Source organism: Juglans regia, chromosome 15 (assembly GCF_001411555.2).
Source record: "Juglans regia cultivar Chandler chromosome 15, Walnut 2.0, whole genome shotgun sequence".
Classification (NCBI taxonomy): domain Eukaryota; kingdom Viridiplantae; phylum Streptophyta; class Magnoliopsida; order Fagales; family Juglandaceae; genus Juglans; species Juglans regia.
Window position 1 is genome coordinate 4,430,084 of NC_049915.1, and position 25,992 is coordinate 4,456,075.

The 25,992-nt window shown below is 31.7% G+C and overlaps 4 protein-coding genes and 1 long non-coding RNA gene across 6 annotated transcripts; 3 read left to right on the plus strand and 2 right to left on the minus strand.

Moving 5' to 3' along the window:
- Positions 1–1,977: 1,977 nt before the first annotated feature.
- LOC108990396 (low-temperature-induced cysteine proteinase-like) lies at positions 1,978–5,175 on the minus strand. Its single transcript, XM_018964348.2, has 5 exons — positions 4,513–5,175; positions 3,425–3,660; positions 3,180–3,320; positions 2,539–2,991; positions 1,978–2,401 (listed from the first exon to the last, which is right to left on the minus strand). The coding sequence occupies exons 1-5, from the start codon at positions 5,000–5,002 to the stop codon at positions 2,306–2,308; spliced, it is 1,416 nt and encodes a 471-aa protein (XP_018819893.1). The 5' UTR covers positions 5,003–5,175; the 3' UTR covers positions 1,978–2,305.
- Positions 5,176–9,016: 3,841 nt separating this feature from the next.
- On the plus strand, positions 9,017–10,706 carry LOC108990373. 2 transcript variants are annotated; one of them, XR_001995963.2, is made up of 4 exons: positions 9,017–9,318; positions 9,483–9,554; positions 9,666–9,727; positions 10,338–10,706. It is a non-coding gene; the product is annotated as an uncharacterized LOC108990373 (long non-coding RNA). The 2 variants fall into 2 exon arrangements; XR_001995964.2 differs by having other exon boundaries at positions 10,341–10,706.
- Positions 10,707–15,258: 4,552 nt separating this feature from the next.
- LOC118343681 lies at positions 15,259–16,765 on the plus strand. The gene is made up of 2 exons (XM_018964347.2): positions 15,259–15,484; positions 16,330–16,765. Exons 1-2 carry the CDS (start codon positions 15,328–15,330, stop codon positions 16,659–16,661), a joined length of 489 nt encoding a protein of 162 aa, XP_018819892.1. The 5' UTR covers positions 15,259–15,327; the 3' UTR covers positions 16,662–16,765.
- Positions 16,766–20,298: 3,533 nt separating this feature from the next.
- Positions 20,299–21,244, plus strand: LOC108990395 (inactive protein RESTRICTED TEV MOVEMENT 2). The gene is made up of 2 exons (XM_018964344.2): positions 20,299–20,464; positions 20,766–21,244. The coding sequence occupies exons 1-2, from the start codon at positions 20,308–20,310 to the stop codon at positions 21,116–21,118; spliced, it is 510 nt and encodes a 169-aa protein (XP_018819889.1). The 5' UTR covers positions 20,299–20,307; the 3' UTR covers positions 21,119–21,244.
- Positions 21,245–21,996: 752 nt separating this feature from the next.
- Positions 21,997–25,038, minus strand: LOC118344718. Its single transcript, XM_035685943.1, has one exon. It carries the CDS (start codon positions 24,686–24,688, stop codon positions 22,283–22,285), a length of 2,406 nt encoding a protein of 801 aa, XP_035541836.1. The 5' UTR covers positions 24,689–25,038; the 3' UTR covers positions 21,997–22,282.
- Positions 25,039–25,992: the final 954 nt, after the last annotated feature.

Below are 25,992 nucleotides of genomic sequence, written 5' to 3' on the forward strand. Positions count from 1 at the left end.
ATATACTACATACTCTCATCCTATTTTCATTTCAATGTACTGTATCAGAATCCATCAACTATTAGATCGACTCTTATTTTTTAAAATGACAAATCCGAGATATCATGGAATAAGACAATGAAATGTACATACTACATATCCACTGTTCATGATGTGGAAGAACTCGTGTACACCCTGTGAAATTAGCCCCCATGTATGTATCATGGTTCATGATCATTTTTCTCAATTATATTTTTGGGTACTTACAAAACTATAGAATATATACAAAACATGGGTACAAGTGTACTCATTATGTTTTATTTTCTTTCCTAATCCCATGTTTAGGTGAACAGACCCAGCATTATCAGTCATACAGGAAGAATACATGAAAAGGGCAACTCTTTTCTAAGTGGACCACTATGTTCTGTTTGTAGGTCAACTTCTGGTGGTTGATGTGTTTCTATCAACCATAAATATATTGAAATATCCAACCCTACCCTCCCTCCAAGGCTAAGATCAGTTCTGCTGAAGGTCCTGATATTTGTTCTGGAGGGTTTGGTAGATAATACAATGGGGACCCCTTTTAGGGGCCTTAGTGGATGTAGTTGCGAGGTTAAATCAATGGTGATTAAGTTTTATCGATGGAACGAGATAGTATATTCGTTCTTGAATATGAAATTTAGGATGAAAAACAGCATATTAGAGCACACATGATACAAAATATATATTCAGGACTGAAGTCCCAACAATCCTCGATCCGCCGCAGTCAAATACAGTGAAGAACAACCCCGAAAACCTTGGGTTACCAATCCAAACAAACGATGATCCTCTTATTCATGTCCAAGAGACCAGGCATGGTACAAAACCTCATCTTCTTATGGATCCTCTCACAGGTCCAAAAGACATTATGTGTCATAACTTTTACCAATTTCATTTCATCCTCAACATAGAAGTGCTGTTACGACTTTCGGACACTATTTCCAATTTGATTAAAGATGATAGCATTTCAGTTTGAGAAATACTTTAGCAATAAATATATTACATAAAAGTAATCACACAAATTGACGTGTCTTTGTGTGATTTTTCATATTGAGAAGTTTTTTATTATTATTGTAAAGTAGATTTAATACATCACATAAAATCACGTTAGTTTGTAAAATTACTTTTGTGTAATCTTTTTATGGTTATAGCAATCCTCTTTCAATTTTCAGCATGTGGGGATATCAATGGATGAATTGTCGCCAAGAAATACTTGAAACATGATGGAAAGCATTAGCATTCCTTTGCTTTAAACAAAGGGGAATCAGATGAAAGTATCTCCACTTTGTGAAAAGCAACAAGCACTTTAGCAACAAACACTCGCAACATTTTTATCTTGTTTGGAACACATTCAAGGGAATAATAGAAATTAGTCCTTCATATGCCAAAAAAAAAAAACTTCCCGCACCATGTTCCACCACCACCACCACCCACCGATTTCTTCCAGTTTTACTCGTCGTCGGCGTGTGAGCCACGCATTTTCATTAGGTGCACGTAATTTCGCACACCACTTGTTGCCAGTTTCTCCTCTCCTGATCTTCTCCTTAAAATGAAGCGCCCTCATCATACCTCTATCCAATGATAAGGATAATCTTCTTTGTATATTGAATAAATATCCAATAAAGTAATGCATAACCCTAGCAATGGAAATCAATGGGTCACTGAAAATATTCTTTCGCAAAAACTTAAGGATTGGTTAAGACTTTAGAAGACCACTGTCTAGACGACCACTTTATAATCATGGTTCTAACTACAGCCATTACTGGAATATCATATAAAATCACCAATACTACTGGAAAAACACTTAAAACTTGTGTGAAAAAAATGAGAATTGAAGCATTGAAATAATGTAGTACCAAATGTTTTAACGACATTGCCGGTTTCCATGACAAGGCTCTTCTTCTGACTTCAGATCATCAAGCATTAGAATCTATGTTATAACTTATACCAAAAAAGAAATGGATGAAACTAGTAAACAAACAAACTGCAAGCAGCGTTGGAACATTGAAGCAATTCATTAAAGCCATGGCTGAATGACAAATTAAATTTACAGAGGCGAATGAAGACTGATAACAATCTGTCTGTTGGTTGTTCAATCAAGCAGAAACAAATAGAGCCCTATATACACATAATATGTATCTAAATAATCTTAAATAGACAATCCATCTATTGGTATCTTAATGATGGACAATTGGGTACCAAGAAGGATAAATTAAGAATATCAAAAGTACTGTGTATGATTCTTTCATCATCCTTAACTTGACACAGTTCCAGGTTGAACATCCGCTTAAACACTGCTCCTCTTTCCATCACTTCCAAAGGCCCAATGAGGTTTAGCAGGAGTGCGCCTCAGTGCCTTCACTCCCAATGGGTTGTCCTTGCTCTGTTGCAGGCAGGAACATTCGTGAGCAAAAGGAGAGGATGAGAATTTTAATTAGAGGGTAAAGGTGCCCAGTGAAAACTAGCATCAGATACTGAAAAATAAAAAACAAGATAAAAACAAAGTAGAGTTGCTCTTACCATCAAGCAGGTCCCTGCATTGATGTTACAGATGGGATAGTCATGCGGGCAGCAACTGTAATGGTCATCGCAGCAGGTGGCACCCTCGAGTGGGCAGCATCCCCATGCCAAACAATAGTTTGCATACTCGTAAACACAGCAGCAGGTGTTGCTCTCAGGACAGGAGAAATAGCTGTTACAGACAGTCGGGGGCTTTATTGGTGATGGTGGAGATGGGCCAGGGTTGGGGGGATTTTGACCTTTCTTGATAGGGTAAGAGGCCATCATTGCAATACCACATTTGCCACTTGCTGTGCCCACCAGATTGCGCTCCATCTTGATATAACCTGCCTCTCCCCAGTTTGCACCCCATGAATTTTTCACAATCCAGTAATTAACACCATTTTCTGTGCCATACCCAACAGCAGTAACTCCATGGTCCAGTGCCGTCCCACATTTTCCCGTGAAGACACCCTGAACAAATGCAGCAAAACAAGTTATTTAGTTAAAGTTTGGTCTAATTTCCGCCTCAAAAGCAAAGTTAGAAGATCAGAATAGCGAATATCCAAGCCATTAAAATAAGATCTTTGCCAGCAAAGTTTGTCTCCTTTTGACCCTTTCCAAGCCCGATAAATCTTTATCATACAGTGGTATAATCTTACCGACTCATAAAGCTGAAACTCCCTGCCCCCTGCTTCGATGGCAACACTCACAGGCTGATTAGCAACTGCCTTTTGTAGTGCTTTCTCGTTGTTTGCAGGAACATCTTCATAATCGTCAATTGTAACAACCTTGGCATTTTTCTGCACGTTACAAAAGATGAGTTAAAAAAATATATATGTAACCATTTTTTCCTTCCTTTTTCAGCTTTCTTAGTTTGTTGTTTCCCTAGATAATTGCCACTGACCCGGTAAGTGTCGCATCTTCCATCAGCAGCATAATAAGGATAATCTTCTTCAGTGTCAATGCCACCATTGTTGATGATGAACTCAAAAGCAGAGTCCATTAGACCCCCATTGCATCCTTGATTATCAGTTGTATCACAGTCCACCAATTCCTGCTCTGATAGTGAGATTAGATCCCCTGTCACTATCTGGTTTATCCCTTCCACAGCAGCAATCGTGGAGAATGCCCAGCAACTCCCTACATTTCATATTGATTAAACAACAACACATCATATCACAAATCAGTTGAAAGCAATGCAAACTCTGTGAGCTGAAGTATCCAGGATAAAAACAATATTATAATTAATACAAGAAAAGCTTTTAGGCTTGATTTGTACCTAGAAAAATCCCTATTGCCTGAAGTCTATCAAAGAATTGGTGCAATTATAATGTCAAATTACTTTCCAAAGTCATAAAATATTAATAAAATAATTCACTCCTAATTTCTTATAGGTATAAGCTTTTCGAACAACTGATGATTTAACATTAATATCAACCATAATCGAAGATTGGAGGGAAAATAAAGCCAGCCGAACAATCTCTCATTACAACCTTGGCTTAAAAAGCAGTAGTTAGGCTAATGAAAAAAGTATAGAACTGTAATCCAACCGGTTTTAATAATCACACACGCCGTATTAGTTTAACACAACAATCTTATTTAGTATTTCTTTGTATTAAAATTTTTTGACCTAGACAGCAAATGAAATAAAAATAAATAACAAATTTAATTCTGTAAAATAAGCTAATGTAGCGATAATCCCCAAAAATCCGCAAGTCAAAGTTAAGTTCTTTTTAAGTGAATATAGATTTCTCATTTTCAATGTTTTCACTGCGTGTTGAATTCTTGTGTTAATTCAAATTCAACTCGTGTAAAGTCAAAGATCCTACCCATGGATGAGTGAAAAAAAGATCCCTAGCTGTGAGGACGAATCTGGTGATTGAACCAAGCATTCCGGCCCAAATGTATAAAAATTATTGATTTGAGGAAAAACTGATATAACAACTATATATATATATTAATTAGAATTAATTAATACTCTAAGAAACTCACCACAACTCCCTTGGTCTTTGACGCCAACAACGGCACCATCTTTCCTCCAATCAACGGACTGTGGCAACTTATCGCCGACACGAGGCTCATATCGGTCACTCCTCGGCCTCGAAAGCCTCCTCTCAGAACCGGACTTCGCTCCCAAGTACGTTGCCCGGTACTCCTCGTTAGTCAGATCGGCAAACCGGTTCAAGCCGAGCTTGTAGGTCCGGTTCTTCTCTGCAGCGTTGTGCTCGTCGATGAACCGGAGATTGTCCTTGAAGATCTCGAACCTCTTCTCCTTCTCCCCGACGGCGTTGTAAGCCTTGCCGTGCTTCGCGAGCCACGCCTCATATATCGTCATCACTTCGCCGTCGGTCCTCGGATTCGACCCGACGCCGTGATTCTTGTCGTATGCGATGATCGACATGTCCAAGGCAGTCGACAGCGTGAATATCATCATCATTAAGAGGAAGATCGCCATGGTTGAAGGTGATCTACAGAAACCCATGATTTTTCTTTCTTCCACTCTTTACGGTGTGAACGGTAGAAAAGGGAATCGGAGTTCGTGTGTGAGACGTAGAGAGGGAATGCTGAGCTTTATAATGGAAAAGAATAGCCGTTCTGTTTAATATATTTCTAGAGAGGGAATGGTGGGCTTATTTATTTATTTTAGGAATATATATTTCTATATTGAAATGGAAGAAAAAAACAAATTAAATTGAGATGAGCACCTGACAATTTACAACTAAGCAGCATTTATTTAATGTTGTCATATTAATTTTCAGAAAATTTTAAATTAATATTTATTTCAAAAAATAAATTAAAATGATAACCTTAAGAAACCAGAATAGAATAAAATTATAATAAAATTTAAAAATATTATCAAGTTCTTATTTTCTAGTTTTGATTTTCCAAAAAGAAAGAATCCGAGGGTGCCGGCTACAAACTATTATTGTATACGAAAATAAGAAAATAAATAAATTCCAATTTCAATTTCAATTTTTAAAAAAATATGATTTAAAAAATAACTATTATTATATTTTTAAAAAATTAGAATATTTTATGTTTAAGGAGTATAAATAATGTATAAGAAATGTTAGAGACAAATCTCAAATATACAAGTCTAACGTATATCTTTTGTAAATAAGTAAATCACATTAAAAAAAAGGGAGTTTTTCATACTTTTCATGGCGAGTTCTTTAAACAAAAAAAAAAAAAAAAATCCATGCAAGATTTGTAATTTAAGACTTGATTGGATCAAGTCTTTTAGAATTCTTTTTTTAAATAGATTTTAGAGTCAATATAAAATAGATAAGTAGAGTAAAGTATAGTTTATTTAGGGTGAAGCTCCGGTAGGGTGTGTAGTTTTCTTTTACACCCTCCAATCAGGAGCTGCCACATAGATGTTTCAGTAAAATGCATTTTGCACCTTCACACAGATGATCTCTTTCTCTCTCCCTCTCCCTTCCCCACCCACGTTTTGCTCTCCTGGTCTATCCCCCATCTCTCTCTCTCTCTTTCTCTTTAATATTGGGTTATAAAATACGCTCTCTACAAGGTATTCGAGAGATCTGTTGTCATCGCCGATGTATTATTGTTCTTTCTTTTTCATCCATTTGTTGTACGTGTATGGTGTTGCGAAAATGTAGGAGAGAATTTTTTTGGCTTCTGCAAAAATATGGAAGAAATTTGTTTAGCTGTTGAGAAAATGTGGAAGGGATTTCTTTTTTGCATACAAAAATGTCAATTAACTTGCTTTTTTGGTCTCCAACTCTCATTACTCAAACTTCTGCAACCATTAGACTTCATATTTCATTTCATGGCAAATATAATATTTGGATCATTTAGAAAATTTTATTTTTGCTTATGCTCGGTACATCACATGGTCATCAATTTGAATATAGAATTTTGGTGATATGTGGGCGAGGGAAGGGGAAGGGAATGAAGAGAAATGCGTGGGAGAGAGGGAGGGGGAAGAGAAAGTCTGCGTGCAGGTGTAGATGTTTAATTCTTGCACCTCCTACGTAGCCAACTTTTATTGATGGATGTAAAAATAACAACCTCATCCTACCGGTCTTGAATTTTTCTAGTTTATTTATCAATTGAGCATTTAATATTATTCATTTATATATATAGTCATAAATGCCGATTTTTTTTTAAGTATATAATCTTTTTTTTTTACTAGATTTTAGAATTCTGCTAAGAAATTAAAAAATAAAATTTCAATGTAAGATTTTTGAATATGAACTCAGGATTCCAATTTATTGGAATTATAGTAAATTGAAAAGGAAAATATTATCTATATTTACAATCTTATGCACATAATTATATCTACTGACATATTCATTATTAAAATAGTAAATAATTTAAATTTTAAATAAAAATAAAAATAAAACTGATAAAATAGAATCTCAATACATATATTAAGCCTGATATTGTATTTCCATACAGCATTAATAAAAAAAAATAATAATAAAAGGCAGTGCTGGAAAAAACTAAATATCAATTTTATATCTAAAATTATTTTGATTTAAAAAGAAATGTAATTTAGACTTTAGAGCAGCCGCCAGACCGGAAGCAAGAAAGCAACCCACGGACTTGGGGGAAGGAAAATGTTGCATTGAAAACGAGGTCACACCCTTAGTAGAACGCGTGGCGGAACAAGTAATGATTTCACCCACCATTAGAGATTGGACTGAGGACTGCCACGTAATCATAATGTATCCTTTGCTTGGTGCCGTTGCTTTCATGATTTAAATAGATCAATTTTATATAAGTTAGTGTAAAAAGATAGATTCTATTTAAATAAAACATAAAAAAATTATTATTTATTAATAAAACTTACTTTTCTTTTATAAAGTATTTATATAAGATTTGTCGATAAAGGATTACTCATATTCGAGCGCGATCATTTTCTTGTGCCTTTGTTTTTTTTTTTTTTTAGGAAGAGTAATACTAGATCAGATGTTGGACTATTGTCGTGTGTTTATTTTAAAAAAAAATATAATTTATTACTATAAAATTAATTTTATATAATTTTTTTAAAAAAAAATAACTATAAATATTATTTCTTTTTTAATAAAGATAAGTAATAATTTTTTAAATATTATCAAAGTGGGAGTGTTTTAAAGTCAAACACTAGTTGAAACATAAATTCCAATTTTGTTCTTTTTTTCTTTAATTCAAACTCTAACTTCAGTTTTAGATTTTGAGAATTTTTAATATAATAATAAATGAAAAATTATTATTTTTTGTCCTATTGGGTTTTTTAAATTTTTTTTAGTTTTTTTTTTTACTTAGTGATTAAGAAAATATTATTTTGAATTTTTTTTAAATATTTAAAAGTGTTAAAAAAATAATGTGAAAAAAGAACAAAAAATCTATAAAAATCTTTTTTCACATAATTTTTTAACACTTTTAAATATTTAAAAAAAATTCATAATATTATTAAATAATATTTTCTTAATCACTACGTAGAAAAAAAACTAAAAAAAATTAAAACACCCAATCGGGCAAAAAAAAGGGGAGCCCGTTTTAGCATCACTCATTTAAAATATTTGAGAATGAGGGAGATAGATTTTGACGATTACATCGTTGCTATTCTTAATTGCCTTGATACAAAACATTGATAACCATTTATAAAGAAATTATATAGAGATAGGATAAGATAAATATTTTTAAAAATCAAATGTCTTGATTTGAAAATTACGAAAATCAAATCAGTTAATTTGATAATTATGTAATCAAATTAAAATTAAATTAATTTCACATTATCTTTAACCGTTTGAATATGTTTGGTTTGAAATTTAAAATTTACTTCAAATCAAAACAAAATTTCAAAAAAATTTCTCAAAAGAAATATGGCCTAATTTTTCTATTTTTTTTTTATAAAATAAAACTTTAATGGTCAATATCTTTTACATCTAAAAATAATTTTTATATAATTAGCAAACAAGTGTAACATATTTAAAATACTTTAAAGTTCAAACATGTAATTACCAAACTGTAAAAAAAAAAAAATTTAATTGTGGATGTTTTTGGTAAAGCAGATCAGACGTGTAGGTACTTTGATCTGGGAGCTTTCTAAAAAGAGTTTATAGCTCTAGGGCAGGTTTGGTAACTAAAATAAAATATAAAATTTTTATTTTATTTTATCTTATTATTATATATTTTTTAAATCTTTATACAAAATATAATAAACAATTTAATTTTTTCAAATTCTAAAAAAATAATAATATTAAAATATAATATTTTAAATTTTAAAACAAAACATAAAATTCTCATCTCATCTTCAAACCTGTATGGATACTCACTTGTAGTCCAAAATCTCAATACAGTGTCAGCTTTCAGGTGGGGCCCAACCATCAATGCAGGAATTGCATCAATGTAATGGAAGAAAGTAGCACATGTGTGGGGCCCACACTGAGTTAACATTTGAACTCTACTGAAAATGACTCGAACCTTGCGTTTTTAACTCATTCTAAAAGTAGAGAACTCCAAACTCAGCCTTAATAATCACCCTTTTATAAGAATCTCTTCCATTCACGGCCCTTCGTTCATCTCTAGGACTGTTCATCGGGTTCCGGAAATCCTAGTATATCCAAACCAGAATTTGGATTTTAAATCCGAGACGGAACTCGGGTGAATTCGGGTTGTAAATTCAGAACCTTTTTATTTTTTCAGTTTGAATGTTTTGATTTTTTTATCGCTTTGCGGCATGCTATTATCCAGGAAGAGCCTCTCTGGATTGTGTTCAAGCGGGTGGGACATGGTTTAATTGCCAGAAGAGCAACAGTTTATCTTTCCGTCTCTGAAAATGATTAGGTTTGGGTTTTTCTAAATCTTACCATGCATGTACAGAGAGTTGTATGCTTCTGCGTTGAATCTTGCAATATGTATTCTCTACACGCAATTTCATGGTTGCGTTGTTCAGTTCTCATGAATAGATTCAATGCTGTAGTGCTTTTGATACCACCGCTTTGACGTAGGTTAAAAGAAGGAAGCTGTTATGGGCACTTTACCTTATGAGAGAGACCCTTTCTTTGGCGCAAGTATACCAGGTGCGTATCTCATCTTTAATATATTTAGATTATTTGTTTATACTTTTGTAAGGAGTAGAAACAGTAGGAAACTGCACTATGATTATCATATTTATGGTTGTGATGTTTCAGGCAAAGACTCGGAAGCACCAAGAACATTTTGGAACCTGTACCGATTCTTGGGTTTCTGGCTGGTGTGTTAGATATAGTTTTTCAATTCCAGAAGTCTTTCTACTTTCAAGTTTTTGAGATTGATAGTATGTTTGATATGTTAACATTCAAACTTAAAAAATTAAAAAAAAAAAAAGGTTCCGGGTTTACAACCCGGTACGCGGACCTGGTGTACTTGGATTTTGCAACTTGGGTTCTCGAAACCGGAATTCGGTTTTCCGGATTCTAGACGGGAAAAAAATTTGGCTCAAATGAACAGTCCTACTCATCTCCATCCAAATATGATAAGTAGATGATTTTTCAAGTCTAATGATTGGCTTAAGAAATAGCCAAGATCTAACAATTTGTAAGTAAAACGTCTAAGCTGGACATAAACACATAACAACAGCAGTAAAATCAAGGAAAGATTCAGCAGATGCGAGACAATCTCAGACAGCCCATAACTTAGACCTAGTTTGTTTTCGATATGAGATGAATTGAGATTAAAGTTAAAATTTAAATAAAATATTCTTATAATATATTTTTTTAATATTATTTTTGTTTTAAGATTTGAAAAAGTTGAATTGTTTATTTTATTTTGTATAAAAATTTAATAAAATTGTAATGATTAAAGTTGTAATTATTTTATTTCAGCAGAAGATTTCTAAGAAATCCAAAGATTGCAGAGAGTGACCTCTGATATGCAAAATAATACACAAGCTTCCAAAGGCTTTGATTCCATTCCTCACCCTCCAATGCGTCATATCTGTAACTGGAAAAAATTAAAGCTGGGTCACATGGTATGGAACATAAAGTGCTCATCGATCTCCATTTCTTTATGAACTTTGACGATTCCGAATCGTTTTTCTTCCAGTTTTCATGACAACTTGTGGGAAAGATGCATGGTCCCTCCTTATCTCTACTTTCCACTTGCTTTTTTTTTTTTTCATTCATTCATTTGTTGTCCCACTTGCAGAGTTTCTTTTCTGGACAATTATTTTATTGGAACTCATTTATAAATTTCGTATGAGTATTGCTACATTTATAAACAAATTATTTAAAAGTAATCTTACAAATTGACGTGATTTTATTTGATCTGTTAGATCTACTTTACAATAAAAATAATTTTATAATCTGACGAACTACATTAAACTATATTAATTTGTGTGATTATTTTTATATAATCCTTTTGTAACTAAAACATTTCTTATTTCGTATCAAGTTCCACGTAGAAGAGATTAAGGCTATGTTTGGGTACCAAAAGTTCCTCAACACTTTCCAAGTATTCTCGTACTTTTGAAAACACTTCACATGCCAAACAACTTAAAATACTCTCAATGGGACCCACAAACGCACTTCAATCTCTACTCATAACTATTCACAAATATTCTATAATACTTATCACTATTACATATAAATAAAAAATAAAATCACTATAATTTTTATCACTATTAAATATAAATAAAATAAAATCACTATAATATATAAATAAAAAATAAAATGACTATAATATATAAATAAAAAATATTTATCACTATTATATATAAATAAAAAATAAAATCGCTATAATATATAAATAAAAAGTAAAATTACTATAATATATAAATAAAAAACAAAATCACTATAATATATAAATAAAAAATAAAATCACTATAATATTTATAACTATTAAATATAAATAAAAAATAAAATCATTATAATATATGAATAAAAAATAAAATCACTATAATATATAAATAAAAAATAAAATCACTATAATATATAAATAAAAAATAAAATCACTATAATATATCATTATAATATATAAATAATAAAAAATCACTATAATATATAAATAAAAAATAAAATCACTATAATATATAAATAAAAAATACACTATTATATATAAATAAAAATAAAATCACTATAATATTTATCACTATTAAATATAAATAAAAAAATCATTATAATATATAAATAATAAAAAATCACTATAATATATAAATAAAAAATATTTATCACTATTATATATAAATAAAAAATAAAATCTCTATAATATATAAATAAAAAATAAAATCACTATAATATATAAATAAAAAATAAAATCACTATAATATTTATCACTATTAAATATAAATAAAAAATAAAATCATTATAATATATAAATAAAAATAAAATCACTATAATATATAAATAAAAAATAAAATCACTATAATATTTATCACTATTAAATATAAATAAAAAATAAAATCATTATAATATATAAATAAAAAATAAAATCACTATAATAAAATAACTATAATATATAAATAAAAAATATATATCACTGTTATATATAAATAAAAAATAAAATTACTATAATATTTATCACTATTAAATATAAATAAAAAATAAAATCATTATAATATATAAATAAAAAATAAAATCACTATAATATATAAATAAAAAATAAAATCATTATAATATTTATCTCTATTATATATAAATAAAAAATAAAAACACTAAAATATATAAATAAAAATAAAATCACTATTATATATAAATAAAAAATAAAATACTATAATATTTATCACTATTATATATAAATTAAAAATAGAATCACTATAATATATAAATAAAAAATAACATTACTATAATATTTATCACTATTATATATATATAAATAAAATCATTATAATATTTATCACTATTATATATAAATTAAAAATAAAATCATTATAATATTTATCATTATTATATATAAATTAAAAATAAAATCATTATAATATTTATCATTATTATATATAAAAGTAAAATAAAATCACTACAATATTTATTAATATTAAAAAATTACTATAATAAAATCATTATAATATTTATTATTAAAAATCAAATCACTATAATATTTATGGGACCCACATATTTTTTAACTACTTACTCAAAAGTCAACAACTCAACATACTTCACACATCCAAACAACTCAAAATATTCTCAATGGGACCCACAAACTCACTCCAATCTCTACTTATAACTATTCACAAACATTCTCAATACTTCTCAACACTTTTCAACACCCAAACGTACCCTAATACATAAAGTGGACTCTATAACATTTATTGTTAATTTCATGTCTCATAATATTTATAGAGACAACAATAAATAGTGCATAATTTTTTTCATGTGTCCATCTCTATCATATTTGAGACTCTCAAATTCGTAAATTTCTTTATATTCGACACAAACAATATATTTTAGCTGGAAATGCTGAGATCAATGTCAACATGATATGGTTGGTGTTGGTGGTAACGAGGTTATCTTAGGCCATTTATCCATCACTCGATAATAAAAAAAAATAAAAAAGCAACTTCATATAAAAAATTCAATTTTAAAATTCATAGTAAAATATTACACAGTTTTTTCTTTTTTTTTTCTTGGATAAGGGTCCCCTACACTACTTTTTAAGGGGTGCCCTAGAGTTATTAGTCATCTGTCTCCAATTTAGCAAGAACTATAGATAGTTTTAAAGAACAAAAAATCTACTCAACCTCCGATCTGCAAATGCACACCACATACCTGAACCCGATTCATTGCCCACGTCATGATTTTTCTCCTCAGACTGACGCCTCTCACCCCAGCCCTCTGAATTGAATCCCTCTTCTCCTCAGATTGACGCCCCTCATCCCAGTCCTCAAAATCGAATCCTTCTTCTCCCTTGTCCCTCCCTCTCTATTTTTTTCCCTTTTATTTTCTTTTGCCTCCTTGTGGGAAAAAGAAATCACTCAATTCTCGTGAAAATTCACTCAACATAGAATGTAAAAACACGTAAAATGAAAAAAAGAAAAAAAAATGTAAGGGAAAGAGATATTCTCCACGTGCGAGACCAAAAGCCTCGTCTATTTTGACAGATGAGATGAGTTGAGTTGAAATAAAAGTTGAATAAAATATTGTTAAAATATATATTTTTAATATTATTCTTATTTTGATATTTAAAAAAGTTGTATTATTTATTCTGTTTTGTGTGAAAATTTAAGAAAGTTGTAATGATTAGATGAAATGAGAATGGTTGTGAAAACAAATGACTAGCTAATTAAATTGAGATATTTTTTATTTTTTTATTCAATTTGGTGAGAGCAATTCATATATGGTATGTGATATATCTACACCTCCTCAAATTAGAAAATGGAATAACTTGTAATCATAATATCGTGAGCTAACAAAAACGGCGCCTTAGAACATGGGGCGCTACACCTCCGATATGACATTGAAGTACTGGGTCTCACAATGATAAAAATATATATTAATAACTAACTTTTTTATAATTATAAATAGTCTTATGACAAGTATGTTAACAAAACATATTTACAAATAATAAAACTCATGATATATGATTGATTTCACAATTTCTCTTTACCTTTATGATGATATGCATGCACTCCCGTGCCATTTTGATTGCTACTTAAAAGGATAATGATATCCTTACACTTTATTTTTTATTTATTTATTATTCAATTATTTTTTTCCTCTTTACTATTTGAATTTGGATAAAAAATCTTAGAAGATGAACTTCTTGCATAATTTAAAAAATAAATAAATTTAATTAAGTAATGTAATCATATAATTTAATTTTATAAAAAATACTCAAAAAGTAAAAGAAGGTTATTATCAAAAAAGTCGAGTAATCATAATTAGAGATGCCTCCAATATCTAAGTCAGGTCGACGCAAGAACCAATACCTGGTATGGTATCGTGTGGGTATTGGCTAGACGACTATATTTTGGCAAAACAAAGTTCCCTCCAATAAGCTTCGTTTGGTTTCTAAATCAATCCCAACTCATCATTATAACTTTTTAAAATTTCAATACAAAATATAATAAACAATTCAATTTTTTTAAATCTTAAAATAATAATAATATTAAAAAATAATATTTTAACAATATTTTATCATCTCAACTTAACTCAATTTAACATTCAAACGCAGCTGTATTTGATATAGGTGCCTTGCCCTAGCTCCCTTCTTAGGATAATGATAGTCATAGACCTCCCACCCTGGCGAATGACCCTAGATTCCTTGCCCCAATTCCTTGCCTTTGTGCTCGGCCTCTGTCCTCCTTCTAAAGTCACATGCCCATGGGCCCATACTATGTGGGGCTGAGTTAACACCCAACATGCAGGACGATTATCATCTGATTATTTTAGGTATCCTGCAAATTACAAGGGAGAATGTGATCCGAGAGAAGCTCTGATGATTTATGGTGGAAAGATATATGGAGGTGTTTATTTTTTGTTTATTTTTAGATTTTGAAGGAAATACCAGATTCCTTTGTATTCCTCTTCTGATTAGGAAACCTCTGTTGTTTTCCACGTGCCAATCGCTTAGTTGTTGTGCCCTTATATAACAAGAAATTCGTGAACAAATTCCATTGCCAAAGCAAGAGATCATCCACAGTAAAAGATAGAGAGAGTGCCTAAAGACCTTAAAGAATAAGCACAGCAAAAAGCTCAAGGAAATGAGCCAAGAAAAAGATCGATTCTTTTACCTTAAAAAAAGGCAAACAAGACCTCCTAGACCAAACCTTTTGGATGCTCGTCTATATATATATATATACACACACACACTATTCATTGAGTAAAGACTTCCATAAATTTATGCACTAAAAGTCTTGAAGAAAAGAGAAGGCAACATCTCATGGCAAACAATGATGGATGTAGCGACCTAAACAGCGGTTACATTGATTTTGAGCCTTATTGCAAATGGCGAAGAGGCGAGAAGATCAAACAAGAAAACTCAAAAGACGGGAAGATCAAACGAGAGTTAGGAGACATTCTTGAGATCCATCTCCAAGGTATATTTGTAAAGAATGATACAAACACAACTATAGTCTATTGCAAGATTTTTATACATGAGCTATCTAATAACATATTATTTTTTGAAGTTAGTTTTGTATTGGATCAAATCTATAAATTCTTTAAACCCTTGATATTTTCAAATTTATATTAGTATTTAATAGAACCAAGTCTTTGAAGTTTAGTATCTTGATCCAATGTCGGGAGAATTTGCTTATCGTGCCTCAACTGTTGTAGTTGATGTTACATCTAGATCGATTCATGCTTTGGCGAGCAAGCGCAAAAGCACGCTTTGGACTGGATACCAATTTCCAAATGTTGTCGAAATCTTTGATTTTTTTTAAGATCCTTTTTAAATCTTTTGAAGTTACCATATAAATTTAGAAGTAAAATGTTATAAACTATTACATTATTACCCTACCTTACACTATAGACCTTATATACTACTACAACACAACATTTTTTTTGGACAAGATGTCTCATCTAGATGAATCATTGGTAAAGGAGTAGTGATACATGCACGCATAATATTATACGTATTGAATGATAGTCTTATTTTATCCATATTTTTGTTTTAATTTGAATTTCAAATTTCAAATTTTAAAATTTTCACTATATTCAGTAATTAGCACATCAGCACATATGGTTATATAAATAAGTATAGATAGCATTTTCCTTAGTAAATAATTGAAGTCAGCTCAATGATTACTACAAGGTAGGGGTAGAGTAATGTTGCAAGTAAAAATAAACTACATCTATTGCATGCATTCATGTGGATGTGGATCATTACTTTTGTAAGGTGTTTAATTTATAAAGATTTTCTCTCTCATGTGATACTTTGTAGGATTCAAAAGGGAACAACTGAAGGCTTACATTGATGGGAATACCTTGAAACTCACCGGAGAAATGGAACCGGATGAGTATACATTGATCAGAAGATTTTCTAAAGAAATCGATATTTCCAAGGATTATCAGACAGACAACATAAAATTAAGTTTTAATCTTGGTGTTCTTTCCTTGACAATGCTTAAGAAAGTTCCTTTGTGGAGGCAGGCATTGAAACAGCTTGGCCCAGAGGGTTTCCTTTGCACGATGGAAATGGAAATGCAGGAGAAGTTGGTGAAAATCACAGCAGCAGTCTTTCTTGGGATGACTGTTGGGTATCTTTCTTGTTAAGGCTTGGTTGATTGAGCCATTTCAATGCTCAAGCTGGGAATATCACATTGAAATAATAATAATAATCATAATAATTCATCATCTTGTTTAATAAATTTGCTAAATTTGTTCCATGTGGTTTTATATTTGAATTGGTTGGTTCTTGTCCTCTAATTTTAAATTTACTTCAATATGTGTCATGCATGCCATTATAAAAATGCTGCATTGGCAATAATAGATGTCGACACATATGTATTAAATAAGAAATATACTTATAAAATTGGATAAAAATTAAAAAGGAGTTTGAAACTTAAAATTCCACAAATTAAACAAGAGATTTATAAGGTGTGGCCAATCCACCATTGTCAGAGTTTTAGGTCTCGTTTTTTTTTTACAACTCATCTTAACTCATTTCATCTAATCATTACAACATTTTCAAATCTCAAAACAAAAATAATATTAAAAATATATATTCTAATTGTAAGGAGATTTTCCTCCTACTAAGCCCAGTGAGCCTGTGAATGATAGATAAATGAATTAAGACTAAAGGCCGAGCCCATGACAAACAGTCTTCGACGTGGCCCATGGGAAGGCCTGTCATCTAGACGTAACCTGTAGGAGGGATGGTGCTACAGGAAATGTGACTCGTCGATCTGAAGGCCCATCGATTAGTGTCCAGCTCTCAAGTATTCACTCGCATAATAGGCATAAAGTGCAGAGAACTCTTGATCTTCTGATATGAAAGACATAAAAGGACCACCAAGGATACGGTCTGGGAGAAAGAGATCGGAGAATCACGCCGTATTAATAGAACCACTACCCAGGTTACACGTCACATTAATGAAGCCGTCGTAAAACCACGCCGCATCAAATGACTTTGACATAGGGAACAGTACGAAGGATGCAAACTCCATAGGGGCAAACATGATTTATCCCCCAAGGCTTACAGTATAAATAGCAGATCCCAGGTACAAGAATATCTCTCTCTAATCTTTAGACTCCTTTACTTATTTACAAACTTTCAAGAATGCTTACTAACTTTGGCATCGGAGGCTCTGCGTCCCAAGGCCACCATCTCCTAGTTTCACTCTTTAACATCTTTTGCAAGTCCATTTCTGAAGATTTGAGTTATCGAAACTTGACTCAAATGTGTGCAAAACACGACGTTAACACTAATAATATTTTACTCAACTTTTAACTTTAATTTCAATTCATCTCATCTGAGGTCTTAGGGTGGTCAACTGAAGCCTATACATTTGCAAAGGGAGCGACCAACCTGCAAATCTATAGGGTGCCCATGGCGATCGACAAATCCAAAGGAGACGCAATCTTCCTCCACAACTGTTTTTTACTCTATTTGCAAATTGATGTATTCTAACAAAGTAAAAAACTCTATTCACAAATCAATGTCAAGGATAAACCTCTTAAATCATGAGTAATGCTATATACAGTTGTGAAGTGTGCAAGCGTCGTGTAATTATTTTGAAAAAGAGTGAGATTTACTATTAAAAAATTAATTTCTTTTCATGTGAGGCATATTTTTACTCACTTTTTTCAAAAGGATTGTGTGACACTTGCGCATTTCACAATTACAAATATCATTTTTCTTAAATCAATAACATGATAATTTAACTTGCAAGAGAAATTTAAATTTTTAAATTTTGCAGATCAAATATTACTATATAAGCAATTTGGAAAGATGTCATATACACCAGCAATTTGGAAAGTTGGAGATTTTTTTGTTTACACTTCAAATTATCAATTATGGCAATCACCCCCTCAAACTATTAAGAAATTGCAATATCCCCTTTCCCCTTAAAAAGACATTTATTTTTTTGTTAACCCTGATAAGATAAAATATACATTTTTATGTTTTTAAGTTTCAAACAAAAAACTCACCATTTTTAATATTTTTAATTTTTATCAAAAGGCATTTATGGCATTTTTTTTGTTGGCATTGGGAGTCTTGAAACAATATCTTGACTAATCTTGAGGTTGCACAAACTTTCGATAAGGAGTTTCTCGTGAGTGCACATCGAGTAATTTAAGAGAAAAATCTCTTAATCCGATGATCCCTAGAGATTGTTTGCACCTAGTGAGATTCGAACCTTAGATTTTGAAGCGAGCATACTACCAAGACCAATGCTTTTATCACTTGAGTGAACGGTTAGGAGTTTATGACATTTTTATGGAGGGATACATTATAATCTTTTGATTGATTGAGGAGTAATTGTAGTTTAGGAGGATTGCAAATTAAGCGGTAGTTTGTATATTTTACCCCAAAATTTTATTAATTAAGCAAAATCCGAAAAAACGGTTTAAGAGCAAGTTGGGAATGAAATTCCAAAAGCAAAATGAACATCAGAACATGTACTTGTATCGCCGCTAGAAATGAGAATGTCGCCTTACTAGAAACCTATTGTAGCCACAAAATTAAAAATTATGAAAATATCTGTTAAGGCAAAAATTCCATGTTTACAAATCAGACTACAAAAGGGTTTTGTTTGTTTTAAAAAAACATCTCATCTCATCGCATCTTATTTAATCATTACAACTTTCTCAACTTTCAATATAAAATAAAATACACAATTAAATTTTTTAAATTCTAAAATAAAAATAATATTAAAAAATATATTCTAACAATATTTTATTTAACTTTTTAATTTTAATATCAACTCATCTTATCTCTATAAACCACTGTGACGTGGCCTTAAAAGCATATACACTAGTTTCAAATCCTCAAGAAGATAACAGAAACAGTAATTTTCGCATAACTATTACAATCTTTTATTTTTTCTCACGAATAATAACTCCCCATATAAACTACCTAAACGGTACAAAAAATATTATTTTTTATTCTTAATTGTATCATCATTACTTACTAAAAGATAAATGTTAAAGTTTAGTTTGTTTTCATAATTATTCTCATATTATCTTATTTTATTATTATAATTTTTTTAAATTCTCATATAAAATTAAATTTTATTTAATTTTTTAATTTTAAAATAAAAATAATATTAAAAATATATAAATTTAATAATATTTTATTTAACTTTTAATTTTTATCTCAACTTACTTTATCTTATTTTTAAAAATAAAGAGGCCATATGTCTTGATATAAAATAACATATTATAAAGATTTTTTTATTTTAAAATAAATTTAATATTTTATATATTCATTTATAAATTCATTTTTACGTTATCTCTGCATAGATATATGACATGACCGTCTCTCCTCTCCCTTGAAAATTCAGTAACCAAACTTGGGTGAACCTTTACTAACTTGCCGATGGATATGACAACATTTTCACTCACACTTTACTCATTATCACCCATTTCTCCTTTTTCTCCGATTTTTGCAGCTCTTTGGACAGCATACATCGTCAAACAGTACAGATTTGCTTTCTATCATCCTTCACATGGATATGTTTAACCTGTATTCACATCCTGTTTAAAAAAAAAAAAAAAAACAGAGTTTGCCAAAAGACCTCAAAGAATAAGCACAACAAATAACTCAAGAAAAAGATCGATTCTCTTACCTTAAAAAAAGCAAACCAGACCGCCTAGACCAAACCTTTTGGATGCTCTTCTCAAAAGAAAGATCATATATATATACACACTAGTCATTGGGTGAAAACTTCAATAAAAGTCTCAAATGCAGCATCCCATGGCCAACAACGACAGAGGTAGCAACCTAAATCGTTGTTACATTGATTTTGAACCTTATTGCAAGTGGCGAAGAAACGAGAAGATCAAACGAGATAATTCAAGAGACGGGAAGATCAAACAAGATTTAGGAGACATTCTTGAAGTCCATCTCCAAGGTATATTTTGTAAAGAATTATATAGACATAACTATTGCATGATTTTTATACAGCTATCTAATAACATATTGTTTTTTAAAGTTAGTTTTGCATTATTGGATCAAATCTATAAATTCTTTAAACCCTAGATTTTTTTAAAAAAAATTTACATTAGTATTTTTTGGGACGAGATCTTTCATCTTAAAAAGGTTGTTTTTGTGATAAAAAAAATTAAAATTCCAAGTATTTCTTTTGTAAGGTACTGTTTAATTTCTGATTTCCAAAATAAATAAAGATTTTTCTCTCATGGGATACTTTGTAGGATTCAAAAGGAAAGAACTGAAGGCTTCAGTTCATGGGAAAACCTTGAAACTCACCGGAGAAACCGAACAGGATGAGAATACATGGAGAAGATTTTCTAAAGAAGTCGATATTTCCAAGGGTTATCAGACAGACAAGATAAAAGCAAAGTTTTCTGGTGGTGTTCTTTCCTTGACAATGCCTAAGAAAGTTCCTTTGTTGAGGCAGGCATTGGAACAGCTTGGCCAAGAGGGTTTCCTTTGGAAGATGGAAATGAGCATGAAGAAGTTGGTGACAATAGCAGCATTAGCAGTTTTTCTTGGAATGGCTGTTGCTTATCTTGCATCCATCTCTTCTTCTCGCCAACGTGTTTAAGGTTTGGCTGATATAGCCATTTCAATGCTCAACCGAATATTTTATCATATTGAATGTACAAATAACAAAATAATTCATCTTGTTTAATAAATTTGATAAATTTATCTTCAACTTCGATCATTTTAGTTCTTATATTGTAATTATGTTTATCCGACTCACGAAATAGATAAACGAAACACGCGTCGTCGTGTCGATACATACCTATTAAATAAGAGACATACTTGTGAAATTAGGGAAAAAAAACAAAAACAAAATCGTAGTTTGAAACTAAATAATGCACAAAAAAAGAAAGAAATCTATAAGACATAGCCAATCCACCAACATAGAAGTTCTAGGGTGACCAACTCATGCCTATGCATTTACAAAGAGATTGACTGAACCAATGGGTTACTTTCCACCTTATTGACATGAAATGCATTAATTTATTAAAAAAAATTAAATTTTAAATCTTGGAGATCAAATATTGCTATATAAACACTTTGGAACGTTGTGTCATACACACCAGCTTACACCAACTTGTAAGTAGAAGAATTCTTATAAAAAAAATGCATAAAGAGACATTTATTTTTTACCACTAAGAGAATAAAATATACATTTTTTTTTAGTTCCAAACAAAAAGTTTCCCAATTTGGCCAAGTGCTTGATGGCATATAGCCGGTTCTCCAAATGGAAAATCTGGTTTTGAACCCCGACCCCCTTATCAAAAACAAAAAAAGTTCCCCAATTTTAAGAGCAAGTTGGGAATGAAATTCTAAAGGCAAAATGAACATGTACTTGTAATCGCCGCTAGAAATGAAAATGTCGCCTTACTAGAGACCTAGTGTAGCGGCAAAATGCATGATGAAAAAATCTGTAAAGGCGAGAACTTCGTGTTTACAAATCAAAAGTTACTAAAAGAGAAATGCTTAGTCTATACAGAGATTTAAGGAAAGTGATCTTACAAACTAAGATGACTTGCCACCACACATCAGATTGTAAAGTTCTTTTTATTTTAAAATAGATCTAATATTTTAGATCAAGCCACATCAATTTATAAGTTCTATGCATAGATATAACACTTCTCTCCCATAAAACATACCCCATCATCCCCTGTAACACTTTTCAAGATATAAAAATGAAAAAGCACAACGAAGTAAAGACAAGATCGATACAACATGGATTGAACTACTTACCCACAATCAACTTTGCCCTAGCATGACCCTCATTGATTTGGAACTGTTCTCCAAGCCCAAAATGAGCCATCAGTAACCAAACTAGGGTAATAAGCTGTCCACCTTTACTAACTTGCTGAGCATGCGTGAATGGTCTGCAATGACTTGATGCATATGACAACATTTCCACCCAAACTTTACTCATTATCACCCATTTCTCCTTTTCCCCCAATTTTTGCAGTTCTTTGGACAGCATACATGCATCAAACAGAACAGATTTGCTTCTATCACCCTTCACATGAATAGGTTTAACATCTGTATTCACATCGAGGAGGTTTTCACAAGCACTATATTCCTGGGTTGGTCTTAGTCCCCTTCTGCTAAAGAATTTTTCTGCCTCAGCACATGTATCACGAAATCTTATTTCCCCAATACCTGCCACAGCAGACATCATAGTAGGTTGCATCACTAGAAGATATAGCATATAATCTGAAAGGAGCTTGCTGAATTCACGATGATCATCAGCTGTTGTTAAATCATCAGCAGTACTGGTTGCTGTTCCTGCTGAATCATTAGCATTGCCATCCATTTTCACTGAACCATCAGTTTTGCTTCCTTTTGCTGCATCATCACCTACTTTTTTCACACAACATGAGATTTCTTTAGCATTGTGCCAAAGCCAATGGATCCATCTTCTCACTGAATGAATTATGCCTCCTTGTTTTGCTGGATGATCACCTTTGTTTACTTCTTTTTCATAGCAAAGTTCAGTAGCAATATGCCAAAGCAGAAGGCTCTCATCAAAATTAACGTTTTCAATGTACTCTGCTATTAATTTTTTATCTATGTCCACCTTTCCATATTCTTCAAGAACATAAGCACCTCTAGCTGAACATATTCTCCTTGTACTTTCTGCATCATCTGCATCTTTAGATTTCTGGAGCAGCTCCGAAAAGATAAATTGCCATAGGTTTTTTTTGAAGGGCTTGCTCGCAACATATTTCAACTCATCGAGAAAATCCTTAGCACCTAAATGATCAACGACTTTTTTCCAGCAATATTCCCATATAATTTTCAAATAACCAATCCACTTAGTAATGCCAAACCAGGACTCAACTTTGACTTCATGGAACGTTTTTGGACGTTCCTTGAGGCAATATGTTATCAAGTTGAATCCTGACACGGATTCAGACCACCTACGAAGTATAATTGGTGTGGCCAGCTTTGAAAATATAGTATCAGAACCTTCCTTGCATTCAGCCCACCTTGAACTCTTAATTTTGAGATATATTTTGAAGATGGTCCCAACAATTGGAAAATTCCTGGTCTTCTTGAGAGAAGCTATAGTCCAATCCGAGAAAATAAGCATGTATAGAGCCAGTAACTCCAAGCACAAGGCACCGATCAACAGTGTGTAGGTAACTCCAATATCAAACTTCCTGAGGCGAGGCTTGTCTAATGAAATAAAGAGCCCTAGGGCCACCCAAATTGAAGTAGAGGATAGAACACGGAAGAAGTATCCTTTTACATCATGCACCACAACCACCTTCGTATAAAGAACTTCATAGATGAAGTTGAGTTCAACCTCTATCACTCTAAGCGCATCTTCTGAAGTTCTAGCCTGGAAAAATGCTCGGCTCTCATTGCGCTCACGGAAGCTAAAGATGAGATCAACAATGAGTCCCTTAAAGATTTTGAAGAAATGGTAAGCATATTCCACAACTTCAAAATCATTTAGCCTGTCCTCTTTCACAGTAAAAAAGGCAACCTTTGATTCTTTATCAGGCTCTGCTGTCAAGTCTATCTCTGTAGGAAGTCCGGCGTCTTTCTTTGAAGAGTATTCCTCCATGAGCTTCGCGTAGTTGGGCCCAGGATCTGGTTCCTTAAGCATAGATTCTCGGAACCTACCCAAGCTTGCAAGATACAGAGAACGGGTCCGTTCAGCATACTTGATTATGCCTGCGAAGAACATGAGGAGAGTCGCGAGCCATAGGTTGTTGTCGGGAAGTGTTTGCAGGAAGACATAAACCGTGGCGACAACCTGAAATACTAGGCTAAGGAAGTGCCTAAGCCAGAGCTCATTATCCTCAAGGGCAAAAGCAGTTATGGTGTCCGGGCCACCAAGATGTAACAGCAAGAACGGTGCCCAAAATGCAAGAAGGTCACTGTTCTCACCAGGCTTGGAGTTTTGACTGTTGGAGATGAGTCCGACAGCAAAGCTGGCAGCCCAGTCGGCAAACAAGTAAGATAACCAGATGAGCAGGATGACCCACTTTTTTCCTGTTCGTTTTCTAAACGGAGCACCCAAAATCAAAATGGTTTGCAGTAAAAGGCTTAAAAGAACAACTCCCCTGATATTCTGCCTCTCCCATGTCTTCTTGAGCCTATCCGGAATGACCTCCACCACTGATCTCCACATTTTTGGTCACTTTGTTTACTTCTAATCTTTGGCTTCGACTATGGCTTCTTGACCAAAAGTCTCCCTTAGTAACATAACGAAAACAATGCAAGCTCGCCCATTTACTACTCTGCCTCAGCGCCTCGGAACCTCTATCGAAGAACTTACGCCAAGCGACAAAGATGGACAAGCAGAAGCTAGATCAGAGCGTGTCGGTCTAGTTGGTGAATCTGTGTGTGTTGGGACTGAAAAATGGAGAAGCAAAGTAGGAGGTAGACGGACAGTGAAGAGAAGACTTGGGGTCGTCGCGAAGTTGGGGAGACCGGAGCAGTAGACTAACCCTGGTTACATAAAGCCAGCTAACACGCACACCAAGAAGTCAAGTCATTAGTTTTAGGAAAATGCTACATGCCCCGCTGGGAGCTCCGCTGGGGCATGTAGCATTTTTTTATATATATTTTTTAAATTTATTTTTATATAGATATTTTTAATAATTTTAAATATTTTAAAAAATAAAATAAAAATTATAATATTATTTAAAAATATTTTCTTAATTATGAAGTAGAATAAAAATTAATATTTAATGATTTGTATTTTATTTTTTGATTAAGAAAGTATTTTTCTTTTTACTTTCTGATTAAGGAAGTGTTTTTTAATGATTTGTTTTTTACTTTCTGATTAAGGAAGTGTTTTTTAATAATTTTTTTTTTTTACTTTCTGATTAAGGAAGTGTTTTTTAATGATTTTTTTTTTTTTACTTTCTGATTAAGGAAATGTTTTTTAATGATTTTTTTTTAACTTTCTTATTAAGGAAGTGTTTTTTAATGATATTTTAAATTTATTTTATTTTTTAAAAATATTTATAAGTGTAAAAAAATCTATATAAAAAATAAATTAAAAATTTACACATAAAAAAGTACATGTTAAGCTCAACGGGAGCCCCCAACGGGGGCTGTAATATGACTATTTTAAATTTTTTTTAAAAAAATATAATATTATTAAAAAATATTTTCTTAATCATGAAGTAAAATAAAAAATTATAAAAGAATATTTTTTTACAATTTTTTATTTTACTACATGATTAAGAAAGTATTTTTTAATATATATTTTTTACTTTTGGATTAAAAAAATATTTTCTTAATAATATTTTTATTTTATTTTATTTTTTTAAAATATTAAAAAATCTATATAAAAATTATTTAAATAATACTACAGCCCCAGCGGGAGCTCCCAGCGGGAGCCCCCAGCGGGGGCTGTAGCACTACCCTTAGTTTTATATCTTTACTGTCCTTTCCTTCTGTTTTATTTAACGAAAAAGATTAGAG